Source organism: Vitis vinifera, chromosome 9, assembly GCF_030704535.1.
Source record: "Vitis vinifera cultivar Pinot Noir 40024 chromosome 9, ASM3070453v1".
Lineage (NCBI taxonomy): Eukaryota > Viridiplantae > Streptophyta > Magnoliopsida > Vitales > Vitaceae > Vitis > Vitis vinifera.
This window is the reverse complement of record NC_081813.1, coordinates 5,760,424-5,782,148: the sequence shown is the minus strand read 5'-3', so window position 1 is coordinate 5,782,148 and position 21,725 is coordinate 5,760,424. Positions and strand designations below refer to the sequence as shown.

General features: G+C 35.2%; 2 protein-coding genes across 3 annotated transcripts; both read right to left on the bottom strand.

Moving 5' to 3' along the window:
- Positions 1-355: 355 nt before the first annotated feature.
- On the bottom strand, positions 356-7,111 carry LOC100256713 ((6-4)DNA photolyase). 2 transcript variants are annotated; one of them, XM_002285291.5, is made up of 14 exons: positions 6,607-7,109; positions 5,889-5,960; positions 5,637-5,717; positions 5,259-5,438; positions 5,114-5,185; positions 3,614-3,700; positions 3,361-3,459; positions 3,207-3,290; positions 2,608-2,694; positions 2,400-2,471; positions 2,208-2,321; positions 1,613-1,700; positions 1,429-1,524; positions 356-854 (listed from the first exon to the last, which is right to left on the bottom strand). In XM_002285291.5, the coding sequence occupies exons 1-14, from the start codon at positions 6,985-6,987 to the stop codon at positions 673-675; spliced, it is 1,695 nt and encodes a 564-aa protein (XP_002285327.2). In that variant the 5' UTR covers positions 6,988-7,109; the 3' UTR covers positions 356-672. The 2 variants fall into 2 exon arrangements, with proteins under 2 accessions (XP_002285327.2, XP_010654743.1); XM_010656441.3 differs by lacking the exons at positions 1,429-1,524; positions 1,613-1,700 and having other exon boundaries at positions 6,607-7,111.
- Positions 7,112-18,039: 10,928 nt separating this feature from the next.
- LOC100263507 (cytochrome P450 734A1) lies at positions 18,040-21,188 on the bottom strand. Its single transcript, XM_002281329.4, has 5 exons — positions 20,690-21,188; positions 19,841-20,064; positions 19,495-19,736; positions 18,971-19,400; positions 18,040-18,673 (listed from the first exon to the last, which is right to left on the bottom strand). The coding sequence occupies exons 1-5, from the start codon at positions 20,967-20,969 to the stop codon at positions 18,224-18,226; spliced, it is 1,626 nt and encodes a 541-aa protein (XP_002281365.1). The 5' UTR covers positions 20,970-21,188; the 3' UTR covers positions 18,040-18,223.
- Positions 21,189-21,725: the final 537 nt, after the last annotated feature.

Sequence of the window (21,725 nt, the reverse complement as noted above, 5' to 3'; positions counted from 1 at the left end):
AGATCATTACAATGAATGAAAGTGCAAACATTCCCAAGTGTAAGTTGTTAATGTTGAAGTCATCCCACATCGAAAGGAGACAAAAAGAGGGAACTTCCTTGTGTTATAAAATAAAGCCTCCACCCTCTACACTATTTATACTAAAAGCTTTCATCATTTTATAGGTTTTTATGTTCTCTCCTCTTAATTGAGAGAAAGGTTGAAATTTTGTCTTCATAGTGTTGAAATCCCCGTAATTAAGAGGGTTTTAACACGCAAGTAATTTTGCCCATTGTTTTATCTACTGTTTTATTATTTTATCTTAGAAATATCAACCTGTTTTTCTTTTCTGATCAAGAAGATATCAAAAGTCACATGATGCAAACACTGAATTTTCTTTTAGCTGTTCACTGAATCTACACTAACCAAATCCCAAAAACCATAAAATTGATGCTAAACAACTGTTCTTAGTGACACAGGGCTCTGTATATACCACATAGAGAGCATTTTCATAACAAAATGGACAACTGAGTCAAGTGAGGGTTTCTCATGAAGAGAAGATACCTTGAGTCTGTTGCTAAGTTCGTAAGTCAGATGGTTATTACCCATTGTTCCCACCCCAGCGATGGTGCATGTCATAGTCCGTCCCGCATTGTGTCAGGCTTGCCAGCTGAGAAAACAATAACCAGGAGTTCAGCCAATTAACTTTTGTCTTGTCCTGCTAGTGTTGGATTCTGGGTTCTCATCTTCCTCCAATTTTCTCCTCAACTTTTTCAGATCTTCTTCGGTCACCGAGCCGTCTAACCTTTTGTTCAATGCATAGGCTTCTGCCAACTTTCTCTTGCACTCTTTGATTGCAGAATCATGGCAAACCACTGAAACAGAATATAGAGACGGTAAGCATAAAGATCACATCTACAGAATATGTGGAGTCCAACCAGGATCAAATGGGGAAAAGAAGTCTTTAAGGCATAAAGAGAATTAGTAAACACTAAACAGTTCTAGATGAATAACTAAAATATATCACTATATAGTGGGCATCTCTTAGAGATTCATCACATTAAAACAACAACTAGCATCAAGCTTTAAACAAACAAGAAGATTTCCATGCCCAATTCTCAAGAACAGACTTGCTTTAGCATGAGCGGCATTCGAATTGCTGGAATTTCAAATCAAATAAGGATTGCATCTATGTCCCTGAATGACCCAAAAGGTGTGATAACAGTAAGGGACGACGACTTTATTTTATTTCTTTTACCTTTTTTTTACAAAAATCCCTGCAAAACATGCAGAATGACACCACTATTTCCTTTGAAATTAGCTTTATGAGTGAGCATATCACAGTTACATAATTCATAATCCATGTATAGTTTGTTTTGAAATGAACTGCAGTTGAGCCTAAATATAGGGTATAGGAAGCATTTAACAAAGACCACCATGATAACTGACCTGGTTTTGGATAATCTTTTCCAATTATGCACTTCGCTTTGGCTTGGATGCTTGGTGGAGCTGTCCACGGCTCATAAATATACTCCTTTGGCATATCTGGATATTGATTTTCAATTATGAATTGCTTACAGTAGATGATGACAGCGACATGAATGTGATGGAAGCAAAAGGAACTTCAACGTACCTTTCAGGATGGGGAGAAAATGCCTTATATAATTACCATTGGGGTCATATTTCTTTCCAAAAGAGATTGGGGAGTAGATACGATTATACTGGTTGACAAGGAAATCATTGAAATATGAAAAACTTCAGAACATCTTCATTTGATTGCACAATATAAACAATAAAATCCATAAGGGAAAATCATGAATTTAAGCACATAGATGATCCCAGATACTTGAGTTTTTGTATATGTGGCTCGCAACTGAAGGACTGTAAACTTGATAAACTACTTCTGCCTTGAACATTATTCAAGGTAAAAGAAAGAACAACAAGATTTAGGGTTTTTACCATGAAATTTCATTCAGTTTTGGAAATTGCCACAGAAAGTTTCTGAATCAGATTATCCAAAGTCATCCAATCACATTCATTTTTAGCATTTATGCTTATAGGGGTTCATTTTGCATTGACATGCACCGCTAAATATGCTTCAAGAATCCCACAACAAAGGCTAAGAATCCATGTTTTGGATCTGAGGTTCAGGTGCAAGTCACTACTTATTAATGAGAAACACTATCATGAGCACTTGTAAATGATGTAATATAAATTATGTTTGGCACCTGGTAGAAAAATGAGGAGCATGATAGCCATAGCCAGTTCCCATTATTAATCGCCCAATCTGAATCAATCAGGAGCCTCTCAAAAACATCTCGTCCTTTTTCCCAATGAACGAACTAACAACAAAATAATTCATGTCAGGAAATAGAAGGAGAATATGAAAATGATGCGACAAGAGAGTAAAAGTCATTCACCAGGTCCCCACGAGTTAGAAAACATGCAACACAATGCCGTGCAAGATGGTGCATCCAACCCCACTTCCTCAGCTGCAACAGCAAACACACAATTGACTTCAAACAATGCCAGAACATGGCAATTGTGATATAAAGGAAGCGTATACCTTGGATGGACGATCATTCAAACTACTAACTTTACATTTCAAAGGGATGCAACAGACCTAACCTGGACCATGATAGCATCAATCCAAGGATATCCTGTCCTGGCTTCTCTCCATGCTGCCAGCAGTTCATCATCATCATTCCAAGGTATCTACATTTCCATATAGTTGTTTGTCAAGACTTGTGCTAAATATGGAATCTCACAAATGCATAATGTTCAAGAATCTTAAAAGAAAGCATTTTTTTTTCCTGCTAATAGGTAAGAGATTATGATTCTTGTAGAAAAACTCATTGAGATAGGGAGCTGAATTGTAGAAGATTCTAGATAGATATCAAAATCTGTTCACACTAAACAATTACAATTAATTCTGTTAGCAAGCTTCAAGTTACCCTTTGTCCTCCTGATTAAGGAGAATTTTTTCTTGGAGAGATTTTGTTTCAATTATAAGTATCTTACTCATCCTATGCTTTGATTACAAGAAGGTATTTTTCTTTTGAACCTTACCTAGTCTAATGCAACATCCCAGGATAACTCATAACCAAGTGGAAAATTATAATTACAACTGAGGACACACTTAAGATACAATGAGAAAAGTAACAAAAATCCATGCATATTTAGCACCTAGCACAGAGGAACTTTAGTGTAAAGTGTGTTGTAATTACCTGCTTGCATATTCTGTTGCCCTTCATGCGATCAAAATTAGGAGTACCAAAACCCACGGTGTAGAAGAAATCTCGCCATAACAACTACACCGGTTGAAGGTGCTTTTAGATTGCTGCATCAGAAACCAGGAATACTGAATTGATGGTAACTTACCTGTCCAACAAGTGAAACTGGTGGTGATGTGTGCCATTTCATATTCTTGTAAACATCTGTAAGGCACTGATAAAAGTATCTGGAAGATAGACAACCAAACTGCCAAATAGATGAAAAAGGTGGGAGAAAAGGAAAGAAATGCAAGTGAAACTATGAGTTTCTTTTGAATTCTTTTGGGTCTAAAAATTATGATCCTAGTGAGAAGAAAAAGAAATGACAATCATCAAGATAGCTCTTTCTATTTATAACTCACTTTCAGATAAGGTGATAGAACAGTTGTAGCCGGTTTCAGAAATGCAGATGGGTCGCCCTTTGGTTTCTCAAAGTTGGCCACCCATTCCTATATTAGAAAGATGAGACAAAGTCATATCAGTGTCACTACTACATGCTTCTTAGTAGAAAATGAGAGGCAAAAACTTGAACTGTAATGACCCGCACCAAACCATGTAGATATTGTTCGCTCTAAACCAAAGGGGTCCTTATGACTTTAAAATGCGTCTATAGAGTTAAGAGGAACCTTTACATATATAGAGTCAGGAACTTTCTCCTCTATCCAATGTGAGCCATCATAAACAACTCTCACCCCATGCAAACACAACGTTCTCGTTATGTTCTATGGGATTGTGGGGCCAAACAGACAAACATCCCCTATGGGGCTAAACAAACCCCTACACCAGGGTCGGGGATTAACTTTGATACCATTTGTAACGACCTGTACCCAACCATGTAGATATTGTTCGCTCTAGACCCAAACGGGCCCTCACGACTTTAAAACGCATCTACAGGGTTAAGAAAAACCTCTACATATATAGCACATGAAACTTTCTCCTCTATCCGATATGAAACATCACATGAACATTATGTTTATGATAATAAAAGTAATGGATTTAGTCAAAAATAAGGTTAACTCAATGAAAAATCAAGGGAAATTCATAGGTTCCAAAAAGCTTTTACATCGTAATTGAAATTGTAACAGGAAATTATGTAGATGCTCTTGGAGTAATGAGACACCATTAGCTTTGCTCCTCTTTCGGCCAGAAAGCCAGAAAGACTGTCTACAGTGATGTTAACATTATCAGCCAACTTATATTAATCATTAGTTGAGCTACCAAAAAGTGCAACGTGAGTAATCCCATTATTTGCATTTTTACTTTCACTCAACATACCATTATATATTTATGAGCAACAAAAGGATATTCCAAACACTGTTGATTGAATGTGAGCTGAATGGTTTCCAAGCATGTCGGGTTTTGAAAATTATGCATAAGTGGAGACTTCATTCTGAGGATTGACAAATGTCAAAATATTTTCTATTACTGAAACACGCACAACCATTGTTTGGATGCCTATTCTTTTCAATCAAATCTGGTAAATTGCATTACGTTCAGAGTCAAATACCCAGATATAAACAACTTCAATAAATTTGACATGAAAATTTGAAAAAAAATTCATTGGTAAAATTTAATGTTAAAAAATATAAAGTTGATATTGAATTAATAAAAAATTTCCAATAAATTTACTTCAATCATGTAAGCACACTGTGACTTGATGTCAGAAGGCTTCAATATGTAGATCAAGCATCAAATATAGAAAAAATAAAAAAATAATAAAAAATCCCCTTAAGAATTTAGCTAGTTTCTGAAATGATTTTAATTATGTCTACCATAGTATCCCCTAGTATGTCACTTTAACTTTTCTCTTAAGCAAGATGTGCAAGGTTAAATAGGGATTCTTTACAATACATTAAATATACCTTGTCACGAATTGACTCTCTCAATCTCTTCAATGCTTCTGATTCACCACCTTTGAAAGGAGTCGATTCATCCTGCAAAAAAAAATTCTTCTCATGAAGATTTCTTAGAGATGGCACTTGCTTAACAAAATTAGTAACTTCAAACCTGTCCAATCTCTTCATAGCCAAGTTCTTTAACAGTTGGAACATTTGAAATTTCACAAGTTCCAACATCTCCTACTGGTGGAAGCCAGGAAAGTGTGGTTAAGAGTGGGGATGATGCCCATGAGGGTTGCCCGGCAAGCTTCAAAAATGATTGATAACTCAATGGTGGCCTTCCCCCATTCTTTTCATAAATTAGTCATAGCAGACAGAAAATAACCTTGCGTTAGTAGAGAACCCAAACAAATCAAACACAAGCTTTCAGTCATCGTTACTTCTTGACAAGAAAGTAAACAACATCCTTCCACTTGAAAGAATTATCATTAAAAGAACTTTGCAGGTCTAACCAAAAAACCCAAGCAATATTGTAGTGCAAGCTTACCTTTTGTATGATTTCTGCAGAATCGAAGAGAGTATGACTCACAGGAGAGAAAACCTCAATTCCAGCAGCAGAAGCATAATTCTGATGAAACAAGCATAAAAGTTTGTCACCTAATATCTACAATTGATGCACATCAGTACAGTACTAAATTACCTTTTGAGACACTACCACAAACCAATCGAATTCACAAATTCGTATCATTTTTTGGCCATTGGAAGACAATTACTTCTGATTCTTAAAGAAAATTCTTACCTTAACTTTAATGTCTAAAGCTTGGTAGTACGGGTCTGTGTCATACTCAAAGCAAAGCCTTTTCACCTCCCACTGCAGAGCCAAAAGTCATGAAAATATATAGGTGAACATCCATAAGCTTTACTAATAAGATGATTGCAATTAAAATGCACTCACTTAACAACATTACAACCAAAAAAACCATAAACAAGTATTCAAAATGCTTGAATTGACAATTTTGGAGTTTAACCATGACTTTGTGTAAGGTATTCCAAGTTTAAGCTGAAATATTAATTTGAAATTGAATCCACTCTGTTCCAAATAAACATTTATACATATTATAGGTCTCGTTTATTACATTATTTTTAACACAAATTAAGCCAACTCTAAGATTCTAGTGATTAATTTTATCCAAGTTTGGTCAAATTTCCCCATGGTGGAAAAAAAAACCCATCAATCAAATCTAAGGAATCTCATTACTAAATTTGGGCTTTAGCCAATCACCTCCTCTTGCACAAGGGTTCATCAAGTGGTGGAACAAAGAAAGAAAGAGGTCCAAACAACTTCATGAACAATCATGGTAAACCACCACCCTTGCTTTTCTGTATATCAAGCTGGGTAACTTGAGGCGATTAAGCCAAAGTCTTTTTTCATTATATCAAGAAAATCAAACTAAACGTTGTGAGAGAATACAATTATACAGTTATATATGTATAGAGAGGGGGAGAGAAAGGCTTACCTCCTTCAAACACCGAATTATAACCTCGCCGGGGTCTCCCTTCAGAACCAACAAGCGCGAACCCAGCTGCCGGAGACTAGAATCAAGATCCACCAAACTCTCCAGTAAGAACCGGATTCGGTTCAGGCCAGCCCGCGACGACCCCGGAGAGAATGCATTCGGGTCAGGCTCCATGAAATAGGGGTCTATCACAAACACAGGGTACACGCAATTCGACTCCTTAGCTGCGTGCTGCAGAGCCGGGTTGTCGTGGATTCGAAGCCCTTTCCGGAACCACATCAGAGAACTCGACCCTGATGCCATTGACGGGTTCGGAGAATTGGGTCGATGACAAGATTGGAGAAAACGGTTGGGTGAGGAGAGACAGAGTGAGACTCGCATTTGATGGTTTTCAGGTGGTTTACGTGTTTCCCGCGTTAAATGGGTCGAAGGGGTATTGTCTAACGTGCGCGGAGGGGGAGAGTTGGGGTGACATCTCAGGTTTTTAGTCGTGGGATGAGCTGCTACACTGCGCTGTGCGCAAATGGCATATGTTAGAGATCTGAAGTCGGGGAAGTGATATGATTGGTCCCATAAGAAGCCACGTAGGCACGACGTAGGAGCCGTTGGGATCAATAGTGAAGAGAACGGGCCCGGGCCGGGTTGAACCCAAACTGATGGGCCAATTGTGATTCACGATTGGGCCCAGCCCAAAGTTAACTTGAAACCAGGGCCCAGAAATCGTATAGTCTGATCCTATACACTAAATGTTTGCTCAAGAAAAATGTCCACTGACTTCTTATTGCTTCTAATTTACTAGATCAATTTGAATCGAGGGTAGACTTTGGTGGCATGGTTGATTTAGAAGTCAACCTAATGTCACATTCCATTGGGAATTTTCCACTGAAGTATTATTTGATTAGATTTAAAGCAAGTTCTCTTAGCTGACCAAGTGGATGGTTGTATATATTTCATTATAAATATCAATTAGGCAGCCATTTAACTAAGTATAGATAATATTTTTTTTTTTTTTACAAAATGGTGCAATTATACTTAGAATAAATATGTTATAGGAGAAGATAAAATTTGCAATGGATATAAAATTAACAAAATTATGATCTTACAAATAAATAAATAAATAAATAAATAACATCTGCATGATTCATATCATACATAATTATTACCAAGAGCATCAATTTTTTATTTTTGCTTCATATTTAGCTCTATTTATTTTGTTTGACATGATAGAATTTGAAGATGATATGTGATGAAATCTAAAAAAGATTCAAAGAGAAAAAGAGAGAAAAAAAATCTAGAATTTCTTATTATGATTTCTTTTGAAAATTATAAGCATAAAATCATTAGAATTTAAATAGACCCGATAAAAGGAAATAAACACTAATTTACCCTTACTTCTAAAACGAAAGAAAATACTTCTAATATAGTAACTAAATATATTAATAACTTCTAACATCTTCTTATAAACTGTAAGAAACATTGAGAGTCTGCCAACCAAAAATTAAAAACACGGAAGTAGGTGTGACTTGGTAAACAACTGCAATATGTTTGAAAGAAGGAACAAAAGGCAAAGTAAGATTCTTATACTTAAGATGATGACAAGTGCGGTGACCATGATTTTAAAAACCAAACCGGATCGGTCAGTCACCGTTCTAGTATGATTCGCACCTTTGAGCTAGACAATTTTTTAATCTACCTCAAAGAGTTAGAAGCAACGGTCGGACTAGTGAACCTACTGACCTGACCGGTTTTGGGCGAACTGAACTGTTCAAAAGGTTTCTCTCTCTCTCTCTCTCTTTCAAAACGACGTTGTTTTGTCCTTCAAATTCATTCCCTTTACTTTCTGCTCTGTGTCGTTGTTACCCCCTAACTCTAGTCCAATGTTGTCATCAGCTTGACAACTGCACCATCCTGAAGGGGATGTCATCCTAACGGCGACCCATCTTGATGGCGATGCCATCCTGACGGCGACTATCATGGTTGTGAAGCGCTCTGTGTCACTGTCGCCCCCCCTCTAGCTAAATGCGTTTCTATCACCCCCTCTTCTCTAGCTCGAGTATAACGTTATTATTGACTCGACAACCGCGCCATCCTGAAGACAACCTATCTCGACTGCGAAGTAATATCGAACACCATCTCCACGATGACGCATTCGAACAGTCATAACATTGACTCATTCCATAAGTAATAATTCAATAATTCAATAAATTTTGAAAATTTTAAAGTTTTAATATAGAAATGTCAAAATGACTTAATTTGTGGCTCTAATTTTCTAATTTAGTAAATTTTAAATTTAGTTATTAAATAAGTAAAAAAATCTTGATATTTGAATTGATTATCTTCAAAGAATTTTTTTTTTAAATATCCATTATATACAAATAAATCTGATATTGGTTGAAAATACCAATTATATACATAGAAGTTTGTCATTGGATGAAAATTAGATATGTGATAGAAAAATTATCTTTTTTGGTATTATAATTAAATTTAAAAAAAAAATAGTGAATTAATGATTCAATAACATATCAATATTTCAATCTTCACATTTCATATGTGTTGTTAAATATGAATTATAAAATAAAAATGTCAAAAAATAATATTTAAATATAAAAACACAAGATTATGAGTCTTTACTCATTGTAGACCCCCACTTTGGGAGGTAATTGTTGTAGCAAATTTTGCCAGGTGGAGCAGCTTTAGGAGGCCGCGTGGTGCCTCTTGACAGGCTGCTGAAGGATTAAGTAGTGGATTTGAGAGGCAAACCAGGTGGTGACACCTGTAAAGTGATTCTTCAGGCAGTTATGAGATATTTTTGAGGACTGCCAGCTGCATGGAGATGCAGGAGGGTGTCGTCTGGCAGCTGGAGGAGCTCTCTGAGCAGGCCGTTAGAGATTTTTTGTTAGGTGAGAGAGGGAAGCTAAGAAAAATGGAGAAAAATCAGAGGAGAGGGGGGTGAGAGATTTTTCTGAGGGGTTTTGGTGGGTGTTTTTCCATTGCAAAGGAGGGTATCCATTCTTGAGGAGCAAGCTGGAGAGCAGAGACCTTTGAGAAAAACAGAGGAAGAGAAAAACACTGAAAAGAAAAACAGAGGAGGGGAAAAAACACTAGAGAGAAAAACGAAAGGAAAAATCAGAGGAGAAGAGGGTGAAAGTTTGAGGGTGAGTTTGTAGCTTAGAGGAGAGACTACCGGAGGAGATTTTTGAAGGAAGCAGAGGAGAGAGTTTAGGGAGCTTCTGGGTATAAGTTTTTTTTAGAGGAAGGAGCTTTCAGAGGAGGTTCTTGGAGAAGCAAGCTGGAAGTTGCAGGTCATTCCTTTGGCTTGGAGGTCAAGATAGAGAGGATTCCAGAGAGCATTGAGGGGATCCAGAGGTGATATAAAAAGAAAAACAGAGTTTGAAACCAGGCGAGTTCTCGTTTGTAAGGAGGTTTTTCAGGTATGGCCTATGTTCATTATCATTTTTATCTTGCTTCCGGATATCCATGAGTTTCTAGTTTGGTGTTTGAATGTGTTTGTTGGGTTTTTCAGTTTGTTTTTCTTGTATTTGGGTTTGCTTGCTTTTGCCTCATTGTCTAATTCTTAACTGGTTTTATATCCCCTGTTTTGGGGTCTCTTATGAGATATCAGTATTCCCACCTTTGTTTTCATTTTTAAAAATCATTTGAAATCAGTTTCAATTCACTCTTCTATCTGAGCCTATTGACTGATGTGTGAAATGAAGTTCATGGGGTTCATTCAGTGTCCATTATGAGTACTCTGTTTGCGGTTTCCCTCTGCCCTTGATGCTTTGGTTGTTGACTGTATCGGTTTTCCCATCTCCACCTGAAAAGTTTGAGTCAGGGTGGTTTTTCCTGGAGGCTATATGCAAGCCCCTTATGAGGCATCCTGAGTTCATTCAATCTCAGGGTGTCTTTGCTGTTGAGACCCTTTAGTTTCTGGTTCATTCGATGGCATCTAGATAATCAGTTGGATTGAAGGGACTATGGTGGTCACATTCTCGTTTTTGAATCTTGTTCTATGCATGGACTGTGAGTGAGAAAGAGGGTTTGGGTTTTGGCGTTTCAAATGGGTTGGTGATGCATGAATTTGAAGAGTTACTAGCAAGACTGTTGGGAGTTGCGATCAGAAATATCCCATTGAAGACTTGGGATGATGGCCAGATTATAAGACTTAGAGAATCAAAAAGGCAGTGAAGAGAAGTGAAGTCCACTAGGTATGGGTGACTGTGAGCATGCTTGAATGAGATATGGTCACACGGAAAGTGGGACTGCACGCAAATTGACGCAGCAGCGGAAGTCATTACATCAGCAGTCGCAGATAGGGACAGTACTGCAGCTTCTTGCTGGAGGAATCGCCGGCGCTCTTAGCAAGACCTGACTAGTTGACGCGGCTGAGCGCTGCGATGACGAACCATGGCGCGTAACTGAAGATGTTCATGACTGGACGGTTGAAGAGCCACTAGATTACTTCCAACACGTGCGCACCTGTGTTGACATACCTCGCCTGCTTGGTTTTGACCGAATTCAGCCTGCAGTTCATTTAGTTTGTTTCACATCTAAAGGAAACCACGCAGAGCATAAGGCGCTGGACTGTTTGGTGTTGACAGATGCGGATGAGCAGGGAGTTCTGTGTATGAATAGGGATCAATTGGAAGAGTTGAGGGTGAAGCCTTTGTCGGCATCATCTACATCAAAATCTCCGGTGGTGACCACGACTCCGATTGCAGTTGACGGCGTTATTCCGGACGGCACTCTGGGTTATTCCGATGAGGAAGATCAGCTCCAGCAGGCTTCAGTGCACTCCCTGGCTGCAGGGTGCATTCTTCCTCACAAAATCCCTTTCATTACTTAATATGGGATTGATCCGAGTTTGAAGACGAGCTTCAGAAAACGCTGGCAGAAGCAAATGCACTCCGTCCAGCTGAGAGCATTGTGCGTCATGCCCTTACCATTCGTTTGATTCGCAAGGAGAAAGATGCGGGAAATGCCAAGTGTGGTGATTACAGTGGGATTCCCTGAGTTCTTCTGGGTGGTTGCCCTACGTCACTTCATCACGAAGAAGAAGACACCTAAACATAGCTACTCTAGCTACCCTGCAGCCACGTGTTTCATGCAGAATGCTTGGAGCAAATGATTCCAACTCAAGCCTCCGCCCTTGCCTGAACTATGTATGACCACCCTTGGCCACGTGTCACCTTCCATTTCTTCTTTTTGGTTTTAAAAATAGCTTTCTAAATCCTTTTCTTTAAATAATCCAAGTTTTTCATCCTTAGAGTCTTAGGTATCAAAAATCCCATTTTTAATAAAACTTTGCCGCCATTTTCTTTTCTGGCGAGCGATCCTCACATCTCCTCTGCTTTTTTTAAATAGGTTTTTAAAATAAGCAAGGATTAAATTCTGTAATTCTAAATGATAGAATTTACAGAATTAATTCATGCAAAAATAAACGGGCTTTGGTGGGGGCCCCACATAGGTGATTTTATAATTGATTGATTGATTGATTGATTTAATCGTCATTCATATCTGATTTATTCTGTTCCTTGACATGCGTATAAGTATATGTACATATTCATTTGTTTATTGATCTTGCTTTCATGATAGCGTATTTGTCACTGGAGGTCCAGGTACGCACTCATTCTCATTTTGATTATTCTCTATGCACGCTCTTATTTTCATATGTGCAAGTTTGATTTGAGTATCCGCTGATTTCCTCATTGATTGTCACGTCAGCTTCAGTTTATTAGTAGAGACCCGGCTTTAGGGACTTAGAGGGGTGCTACGATCCATACCGTACCTTCCCGATAAGTAACTTGACCCCCGAACCCGATCCGGTTTTTTCGTAGATCATCTTTTTCAAATAAGGAGTCACATTTAGGGTTTTTCTTTCTTATTTTGTTTACCCTTTTAAAAATAAAACAAAAATAAGTGGCGACTCCAAGTCATTTTTTTTTTCTTAATCAATAAAAATCAATTTTTCAAAAATATAAAAATCGAGCTCGCCATCGAGTGGGAAAACGCATGAGCCGAAATGCGGGGTCCACACTCATATTTTCATATTTTCTTTATATTTATATTTTTTTTATTTTATTAGTTTATTTCCATTATTATTTATTTTAACTTACAATTGTAATTTTTTTAACTTTATGGTTTCTAAAATTATAATTTTAATTCAAATTAATGAAAATATTATGATTTAAAATAAATTTATGAAAATATTCGGTTACTCATAATTTATCATTTTTATTTTTAAAATTATTTTTAATTTTAATAATATATAAAATATATATTTATGACGTCACCGATTCGATTGTCAATCCGACCAGTGAACCGTGAACCGATAACTTTTTCGATTCAATAATCGATCCGATTTTGAAAACATTGGTGATAACAGTCAATCTTAATATGCTTGGTCCTTTCATGAAAGATAGAGTTGTGAGCAATTGAATAGCACTCATGTTGTCACAATACATTTGAGTGGGAGAAAAAAAAAAACAATTGCAATAAGAGTATGAACAATAGTCATCTTTATAATAAAAGCAAAAGTCTCATTATAATCCATACCATACAGATGGTAAAGTTACCAAATCCTAAGTATTAGTCTTATGCAAAGCAGGAAATTTCTCAATCATAGCTTGGAAGATGTTGAGAAAAATGTGAGAGAGGAGGATCCATAGTCTCGGAAGATATAAAAGTAGCCGTATGAGGAAAGGAAGAAACATTATAATCAAGAACCAAAGTACCAGTATTTGAAGAAAAACTATATATATATATATATATATATATCATCTAAGAAATGATCTAAATGAACAAGTTGAGACTTAGAGACATTATGAGATTCAATAGAAATGAAAAAGGTATATACTCAAGGAAGAAAATATAACTAGAAAAGAAAGGTTTGGAGTACAAGCTAGCGGAAACCATAGAAAAAGAAGAAGTAATTATCAAGGAAATAGAGCAAAAAAAAAAAAGAAAAAAGAAAAAAAGAAGACATAAAACTAAAATCATAAATGAAAGAGAGATGAAAGTTGACATAAAACTATCAAGGAATGAAAGATCAAATGAGATAGACAGAAGAAGCCATAAAACCATAGAAAAAGAAGAGATGAACAAAATTTAGATTCATATCCAATAGACAGAGACAAATAGAATTTGGATTTATATCAAACAAATAGAAATATATAGAATTTGGATTCATATCCAGCAAACAAATAGAGGAAATGCAAAATTAGATTGCATATACAATTTTTCCAAATGTTTATAGATCTCCTTAGTCGTTTCATATTTCACCAACTGTATGTTTATCAAATTATCAATGAAGTTGTTGATCCAAATGTTAATTTTCGAATTACTTACTACCTAAACATCTAACTATTCTACACATTTTTCAAATTTTTCATATTTTTCATTCATAAGTTTATGTAGAGTGCTAATAATATAACTCCACATCTTTTTACCCTTTATAAAATTTTTCATCGCATAACTTTAATAGGAATAATTTTTTCCATCCAATCTCACACTAATACATTGAAGAGAATCATCTTGTTCACCAATCATGATGAATAAACAACAAATAACCATTAAACAAAAGAAAGTATATACGAATAGAAGAAAGCAAAAACAAAATCAAATACTAGGATAAAAAAAAAAAAAATCGAACGATACGATCACCTACTATATATATATATATATATATATATAAGAATTCCACAATCAAGTAGATACAAAGGCAGTGTATGAGATTAAACTCTATTCCATGAGATCACAAATCAAAAGTCCCATTAAAGATCAATTTTGCTCTAATACCATGCTGAAATTAAAAAATGATTCAAAGAGAAAAAGAGAAAAGAAAATATAAGATTTCTTATTATGAATTCTTTTGAAAATAGGTACAATACCATTAGAATTTAAATAAACGTAGTAAAATGAAATAAACACAAATTTACCCTTATTTCTAAAAAGAAAGAAAATAATTATAATATAGTAACCTAAAAAACAAATATATAGTAACTAAATATATAATTCTAATATAAAAATTAAATTTATTAATAACTTCTAATAATATGAACTTACCATCTCAAAATAAATATTGTCAATGAAGAACTTTATTATATTTAATAAATATCAAATTTTGATATCTATGTTGAAAATGTCTTACTTTATATTTTAAAGGTTAATGTGTTACGAAAATTTATTTAAGTTTAAATTTTAAATAAATGGTTGGTGAAGTGGTAACTACTAAATAACATAACATCAAAGTGGAGCTTGAAAAATAGGGATATTTTGTTATCCACTCTAATTGATGGGGAAAACTGATTAGGTGATTACTTATAAATATTGAGGTTCTTTAACCTATCCAAATGTATATGAAAAATAAGTTTTGTTTATATATTTTCATTTCTTAAGGTTTTAAAGACTAGTAGAAAATACAAAGTTCTTTTACTTTTCAAATCTACTTGGATTATTATGGCTAGAGGTAAGTAAATTTGAGTTATTCTAAATCTTTAGAATTGTACAACATGTGGTACCAGAACCACCTTCAGATCTTGTTGTCCATTATTTCGCAATACTATATTATTGTTTTGAATAGTTAATATGGAGATCGATGTTTTTATGATGATATCAAATTGCCATTGATTGTCGTATGTATGAGAACTATGGTGATACTTGTGAATTAGTTATGTATCATAATTATCTGATTTGCATATGACATATAAAGTTTTCCCTATCTATCTAACATTAATTTCTTTGAGTATATTTTGGGTCTCTAGGTTTATTGTAAGATGATCGGTAGTGTACTACCTTCTAATTGGAGAGATAAATTATCTTAATCATCAAGATGGTTTTCCCATTGTGAGTATACTAGTGTGTATGATTATAAATTATATAAAACCTAGGATGAATCATGACATTAGCTATCGAGTGGTCATGATTCACCAAGCTAATATAAAATTATACAAAAATATATATTGAGTTTGGAAATGCATACATTAGAAAGAGAACAAATCAAGGATAAAGTATAAGGTAAAAACCCCCAATTTTAATAGTACTATTGGTTAAAGTCCCTAATTTTTGGTCAATAGCCGAGTATAAATTTTGAATCAAGTTCATTCTGAAATAGTTCCTAAAACACCTTTTGCATTTTGGAATGAATGGAAACTAAGTTTAAGTCATTTACACAAATGAGGTTGTCTAGTTGAAGCTAGGGTTTATAATCCTCAATTAAAGAAGTTTAACCCAAGAATATATAATTAGTGATTATTTCATAGGCTGTCAGGTGAACTTCAAGGAGTATACATTTTATTGTCTTTCATACTCCTAAGAATTATTGAAGCTAGATATGCTAAATTTCTAAAGGACCATAGATCAAGTGGAAGTGAATATCCTAGAAATTAACATAGAACTTGATGGAGAAAGGGAAATTATTGAAACATGTCCTCAAGAAGATATAATTATTTCTTACCAAATCAATACTTTAGAAACTATTGAGGAGCAACCAATTCAAGTACAACCACTAAATCAAGAACATGTAGAACCTATAACTCAAACTCTACAAGATGAGAACAAGACAACAGAATTAAGAAGATTCTTAAGAATAGGGAAATCAACAATTTCTAGTGTTGATATTGTATACTTTCAAAAATTTGACTTTAATGTTAGACTTCATAATGATCCAAGTTCATTTTTACAAGCCATTAATGGAGAAAGCTATTTGTCTTGGTATGATGCTATGACAAAAGAGATGGATCTATTGCTAAAAACCAAGGTTGTGATCTAATTGGGTTGCAATTTGATCATACAACCATAGGTTGTAAATGGGTTGACAAGACAAAAGAAATGCATATGGAAACATAAAATGATATAAAGCCAAACTTGATTATCGATATCAGAAAACATTTTCTCTAGTTTCCAAGAAAGATTCTTTTAGAATAGTTACGAATTTAGTAGTTATTTTGATATAGGGTTATATTAAATGAATTTGAAAACTTCATTCTTGAATGTGAATCTTGAAGAAAAGATATACATGAAAGAGCATGAAAGGTTTAGTGATGATGATAACAATTAATCACTTGGTTTGCAACTTCTATAAACTTCCCGTCAATGACATTTGAAGTTTTACGATATTGTTACATATTGCTTTTGTTCTCTAACTTTTTAAAATATTTATTTTGATTATTTCAATTAGTGAAGCAATTTTTATTTATTTTTGTGCACACAAAAGTTTATGATGACTAATTAATCCCTTGGGATTATTTAAATAGCACCTAAATCGACTTATAGAAGTTCATTTATAAAGTGATATAGTATTCATTTAGAAAATGTTGTGCTTAATATAGAGGGAAATATCTATCAAGAAAAGGACATAACCACCATGATTCATGCATTGAGATTTTCTATTTGGGTAAATGAAGTTGTTTTATGAATTGATTTAGCCCATTGTTTTTCGGTATCTTATGGCTATAATAATTTATCATTCTTAAGCTAACTCTTTTGATATGCGGATCAAGTGGGAGAAGTTTAGAAACATGTGACGTGATATACTTTTAATGGTACACACATCAAGATATTTTATTTAGATTTAAATTTCAAATAAATGATGGGTGAAGTCCTGATGACTACCAAATAATGTAATATCATCTAATGGAGGCTGAAAAATCTTACCTATATTTTGTTGTCCACTACTATCTAATCACTTTCTTGATGGGATATAGTCATAAAGTATGTCTATAAATATTAAGGGTCCCTACCTTAGTTTGACATAAATTAAAAATGCCTCTATATTTCCATCTCTTAAGACTTTAAAGAGGACTAAGCAAGAGGATCAAAACTTCATTTGTTTTTCAAATCTATTTAGACAACTATGGCCGGGGTAGGTGGATTCAAATTGTAACTTTCTACTTTTAGAATTATACAACAGTCTAAACTCTATAAGTTACATTGACATAAAATATATAAAATATGAAAAATAAATTAATATTTGAATTGAGTTTAGGTTATTAACTCCTTAACCCAAGTGGGGCTTGGCCTTGCGTCAAAGTAAGAATCACCTAAATTTGTGGTTTTTGAAGTCAACTTTTGGTTAGGATGATGGAATTTCAAACCCTAAAATTTGTTCATATTTAGAATTTATACTCGAAAGTTAGTCCGAATTTGGCACTATACACTAAATCTTAAATCAAATATACCAAAATCTTAAAGAGCTCGACAAATCATATAGTTGCAAAAACAAAAATAAAGTCTATCAATCATTAAAAGTCATAAAACTATCATATAACATTGAATATAAAATTATACAAAAATGGATATTGAATTGGAAATCCATACATTATACAAAGAGAAGAAATGAAGGATAGAGCACAAAGGTAAAACCAAACCACCTAATTTTAACACCACCATTGGTTAAAATCCCTGGTTTGTGGTCAGTAGCCAAGGATGAAAACATGGGTCAATCAAGGAGACAATAACATTAAATTTAATCCTATGGTAAAAATAAACCAAATGTATTAAACCACTCAACAATCCTATCCACTCACATGATCAAAACATAAATTATTAATTCTTCATCTAAAAGCTTGTTAATACGAATATATATATATATATATATATATATATATATGATCCATGGCTATGAATAGTTCATGGTGTCTGATAATTCACGAAAAATTATGGGTGCACCAGACTGTGGATGTAGGAGCATTAGAACCATTGGTGCATGTTGGTAGGTGGGAGCCAGACTGAAAGAGAAGCGTTGCAGGATCATAGCCATGGCCAATTTCGTCTGCAAAATGGCTAGGTTTTGGCCGATGCACCTGCGGGCACCAAGCCCGAAGGGTAGGAATGCCATGGGATGCTTGGCAGCGTGGGCCACACCTTGCGAGAATCGAGCGGGGTTGAATTCATTGGCATCTTGGCCCCACAGCCCTGGGTCGTGATGGACGGCTAAGATGGGGATGAGGAGCTCGGTCCCACGAGGGATCATCATACACCCTCCAAGATGAACATCAGCTTTGGCCCGTCTGATCGTGGCCACTGCTGGTGGGTACAGTCTCAGTGACTCGTTCAGGATCATACCCAGCTGAAAAATGAAAAACCATTGGAAATGATCTTAAATTCAATGAAATGATTTCGTTTTTTATCAATTCAAATAGGTGGGTGGGACCAAAAAGATATGCCACAGTACTATACTTAGTGAAACGACAGCAGAAAAATCCTTCCATTACCTCACCTATTTCAATACCTATCACATAGTCTTTAAAAAAAAAAATGATTTTCCTTTTTTTTTTCTTTTTTTTTTTCCAAAATTTTTTGGGTTGTTTTGATAATTTAATAATCCACAAGTAAAGACAAAAAGGTAAAACAAGAGATAACGTACCGTCTTAAGCTTTGAAAAATCATCTTTGCTTGGGATGTCACGTGCCCCACACACTCTCAAGACCTCTTCCCTAGCCAATTTTTGCCATTGAGGGTGCATTGCTAGGAGAATTGTTGTCCATGTCAACAAATTCGCCGTCGTATGTTTTCCGGCGAAGAAAAAGCTCTTGCATTCTTCAACAATGTCAAAAACTGTGATCGGAGATGACGACGACGAAGAAGAAGAAGAAGAAGAAGAAACCGAAGAATTGGAGTTTATTGTTTCAATATTATCTTCCATTATACTTGCCCTGATCATCACCTCCAACAAATCTTCCGAGCATGAATTTGCCACTGGATATTTTCTCCTCCGCTCTATGAGTTCTACTAAAGATTTTGAGATTTCTTTATCCAATTTCCAAGAATCTCTGTTCTTTTTGGTGGGAAGGAATCTAAAAAGATAGAAAATTAAAAGTCATTCCCTTTATTTTTTTTTTAATAGTAGAGAGCATATTTGGGTTAAAGGAGGATAATAATGATTATTACCTGTACGTAGAGATGAAGACCTTTTGAAAGGACTCTATGGCAGATACCATTTGTTGGGCTTGCAACTGGAAAATTGATTTTCCATCTTCATAGCTGGTCCCAAAGACTGTTCTGGTAACCACTTCTTCAGTCAATCTTTGAAACCATTCTGAGACTTCGATCTCCACCTCGTCTGAATTCGCCATTGTTGACCACTTGTCCAACATTGCCGCCATGGTTTTTCCCATGGTTGGAATCATTAGCTAGCATCCAAAGCAAAGGTAAAATAAATTAAAATAATTTAAAGGAGAAATACCCTTTTTTGTTTTTTTTTTCTTTTTCTTTTGAATTGATTTGTGGAGCTTACTTTGACATTCTCCATGTGAAAGGTTGGTGAGATGATCTTTCTATGGTGAGCCCATTTTTCTCCTTGGAGGGTCAACAAGCCATCACCTTCAAGCTTTCTGACAAGAGGGTGTGACTCATTTTTCTCATAGAATTCTGCTTTGGAGATAAATATTTCTCGAATGAGTACTGGATCTGAGATGGTGACGCGAGATGTCGGTCCAAACCATACCAGGAAGGTTGCACCTGCAAATGGTCATGGTCTCATGTCAAAAAAAAATAACAGAAAGTAACTGGTGAAAGAGAAGCTAACCCTAAATAATGGATACATAACAAGTTTGCTGAGGGAGGAAAGAGAAAAGGAAACAATATCAGAACCACAACTTTACAAAGGACAGTGGATGGAGCAAAGTGTAGAGAGATTTGTTGGAATGGAGGAGAGGACAGTGCCCTAAACTAGGGCACTACACAACACCCAAATGCCCTACAACTTCATAATAATGATCTGCATTGAAACCCAGATGAAAACAAGGGAAAAATAAAAACAAGAAGGAAGAAAAAGACACCAAAAGCCTACAACTTCCATCATCAGCAAGCTATGGTATTGAAATCAGAGAGAGAAAGAAAACAAAAAGGCTAGCTAGGTATCATTTAAACTAGAGAAATACCTCTCTAGAGTTATCCAAAGATGATAACACTGAGAAAATGACTTGGGAATATATTGGAGAATTAATTTCAGTCTGAAACAACTCAAATACAGAGAGTCAAGGGAAGCTCACAGATTCTGAAAATCATGATGGGGATGGTAGCAGAATGGCCTAAAAATTGAAAACCAAGAAGCCATATATAATAAAAGGGTAACAGAAAATACCATAGATTTTCTTCCAGTGATGATAGAAGGAAAGAACTCTGGGGAGGATGTTGTGATCAGAGAGAGGCATGGGCTGAGATGAAGTCTTCAAGGTCAGCCCCACAATCTCCTTTATGTTGCCTATGAAGAACTGATATGGGGGTCCTCTGATACCTTGCTTGGAGAAGTGTTTCTCAATTCTCTTGGGTCTCCACCAAAGATAATCCACAACCTTCAACACAAACACTAGAGCCATGAATGAGAAGAGAGGCCAAAACCACTGCAAGAAGTATTCCTCCATACTTGCTTCTTTGTTTATCTTTCAATGAGAAAGAGAGAGAGAGAGAGAGAGAGAGAGAGAGATAGACAGAGAGAGGCGTGGCTTTGTGCTTTGTTATATAGGGAGAGAAGCGAGGAGATATGCACAAGGCCATATAGGGGTGGTGCCATGGAGTTTTGAGGGTCAACTTTTGAAGTGGGCTTAGTAAATTTCAATCATTTGAAGAGAGTATCACACCCTCATTAGTTTATCATAAGGATGTTCCCAGATTTTGTTTTGTTTTTTCTTATCCTATTTAAGATTTGCATTCTGACAAAAAGTCTAAAAATTTTCCGAAATCCCTCACGTAAACCTTTAATTAAACCTAACTCTCAACTAACTTCTTTGACCCCTTGAAGCCAAATAGAAAATCTATTTTCAAGTTTGCAGTAAGTGAATTAATGTTCAATAAAGTACATTCTTTTTTACCATTTTTTAAAATATTTATTTGGACAATTTTTGTCATACAAGAAAGTCAATGGAGAATCAGCCTAAAATTCTCATCCATTTATGAGGTCAAGCTTGAGGTGTAGCTCAGTAGTTCAATTGGATTGAAATATTTGAAAATAATTGAAAACTTATATTTAGAGCTTAATACTTACCATGTAATCGAATTAGGCTTAAATTAACCATGAATTTGAGCTAAGAATTAATCTAATCCAATTATGGGGCCTTTGGGAGTGGGAAATAGGCCTATATGAAGGTGATGTATCCATCATCATCCCAAAAGATTCAGAT

Coding starts and splice junctions, on each gene's coding strand:
- LOC100256713 (XM_002285291.5), bottom strand. CDS start 6,987: ATGCGAGTCTCACTCTGTCTCTCCTCACCCAACCGTTTTCTCCAATCT. Junction 3,460..3,613: donor TTCTATCACCTTATCTGAAA/GTGAGTTATAAA, acceptor TCTATTTGGCAG/TTTGGTTGTCTATCTTCCAG. Junction 2,322..2,399: donor TTCTAACTCGTGGGGACCTG/GTGAATGACTTT, acceptor TTTTGTTGTTAG/TTCGTTCATTGGGAAAAAGG.
- LOC100263507 (XM_002281329.4), bottom strand. CDS start 20,969: ATGGAGGAATACTTCTTGCAGTGGTTTTGGCCTCTCTTCTCATTCATG. Junction 20,065..20,689: donor TCACTGGAAGAAAATCTATG/GTATTTTCTGTT, acceptor GACCATTTGCAG/GTGCAACCTTCCTGGTATGG. Junction 19,401..19,494: donor GTCTTCATCTCTACGTACAG/GTAATAATCATT, acceptor CTATCTTTTTAG/ATTCCTTCCCACCAAAAAGA.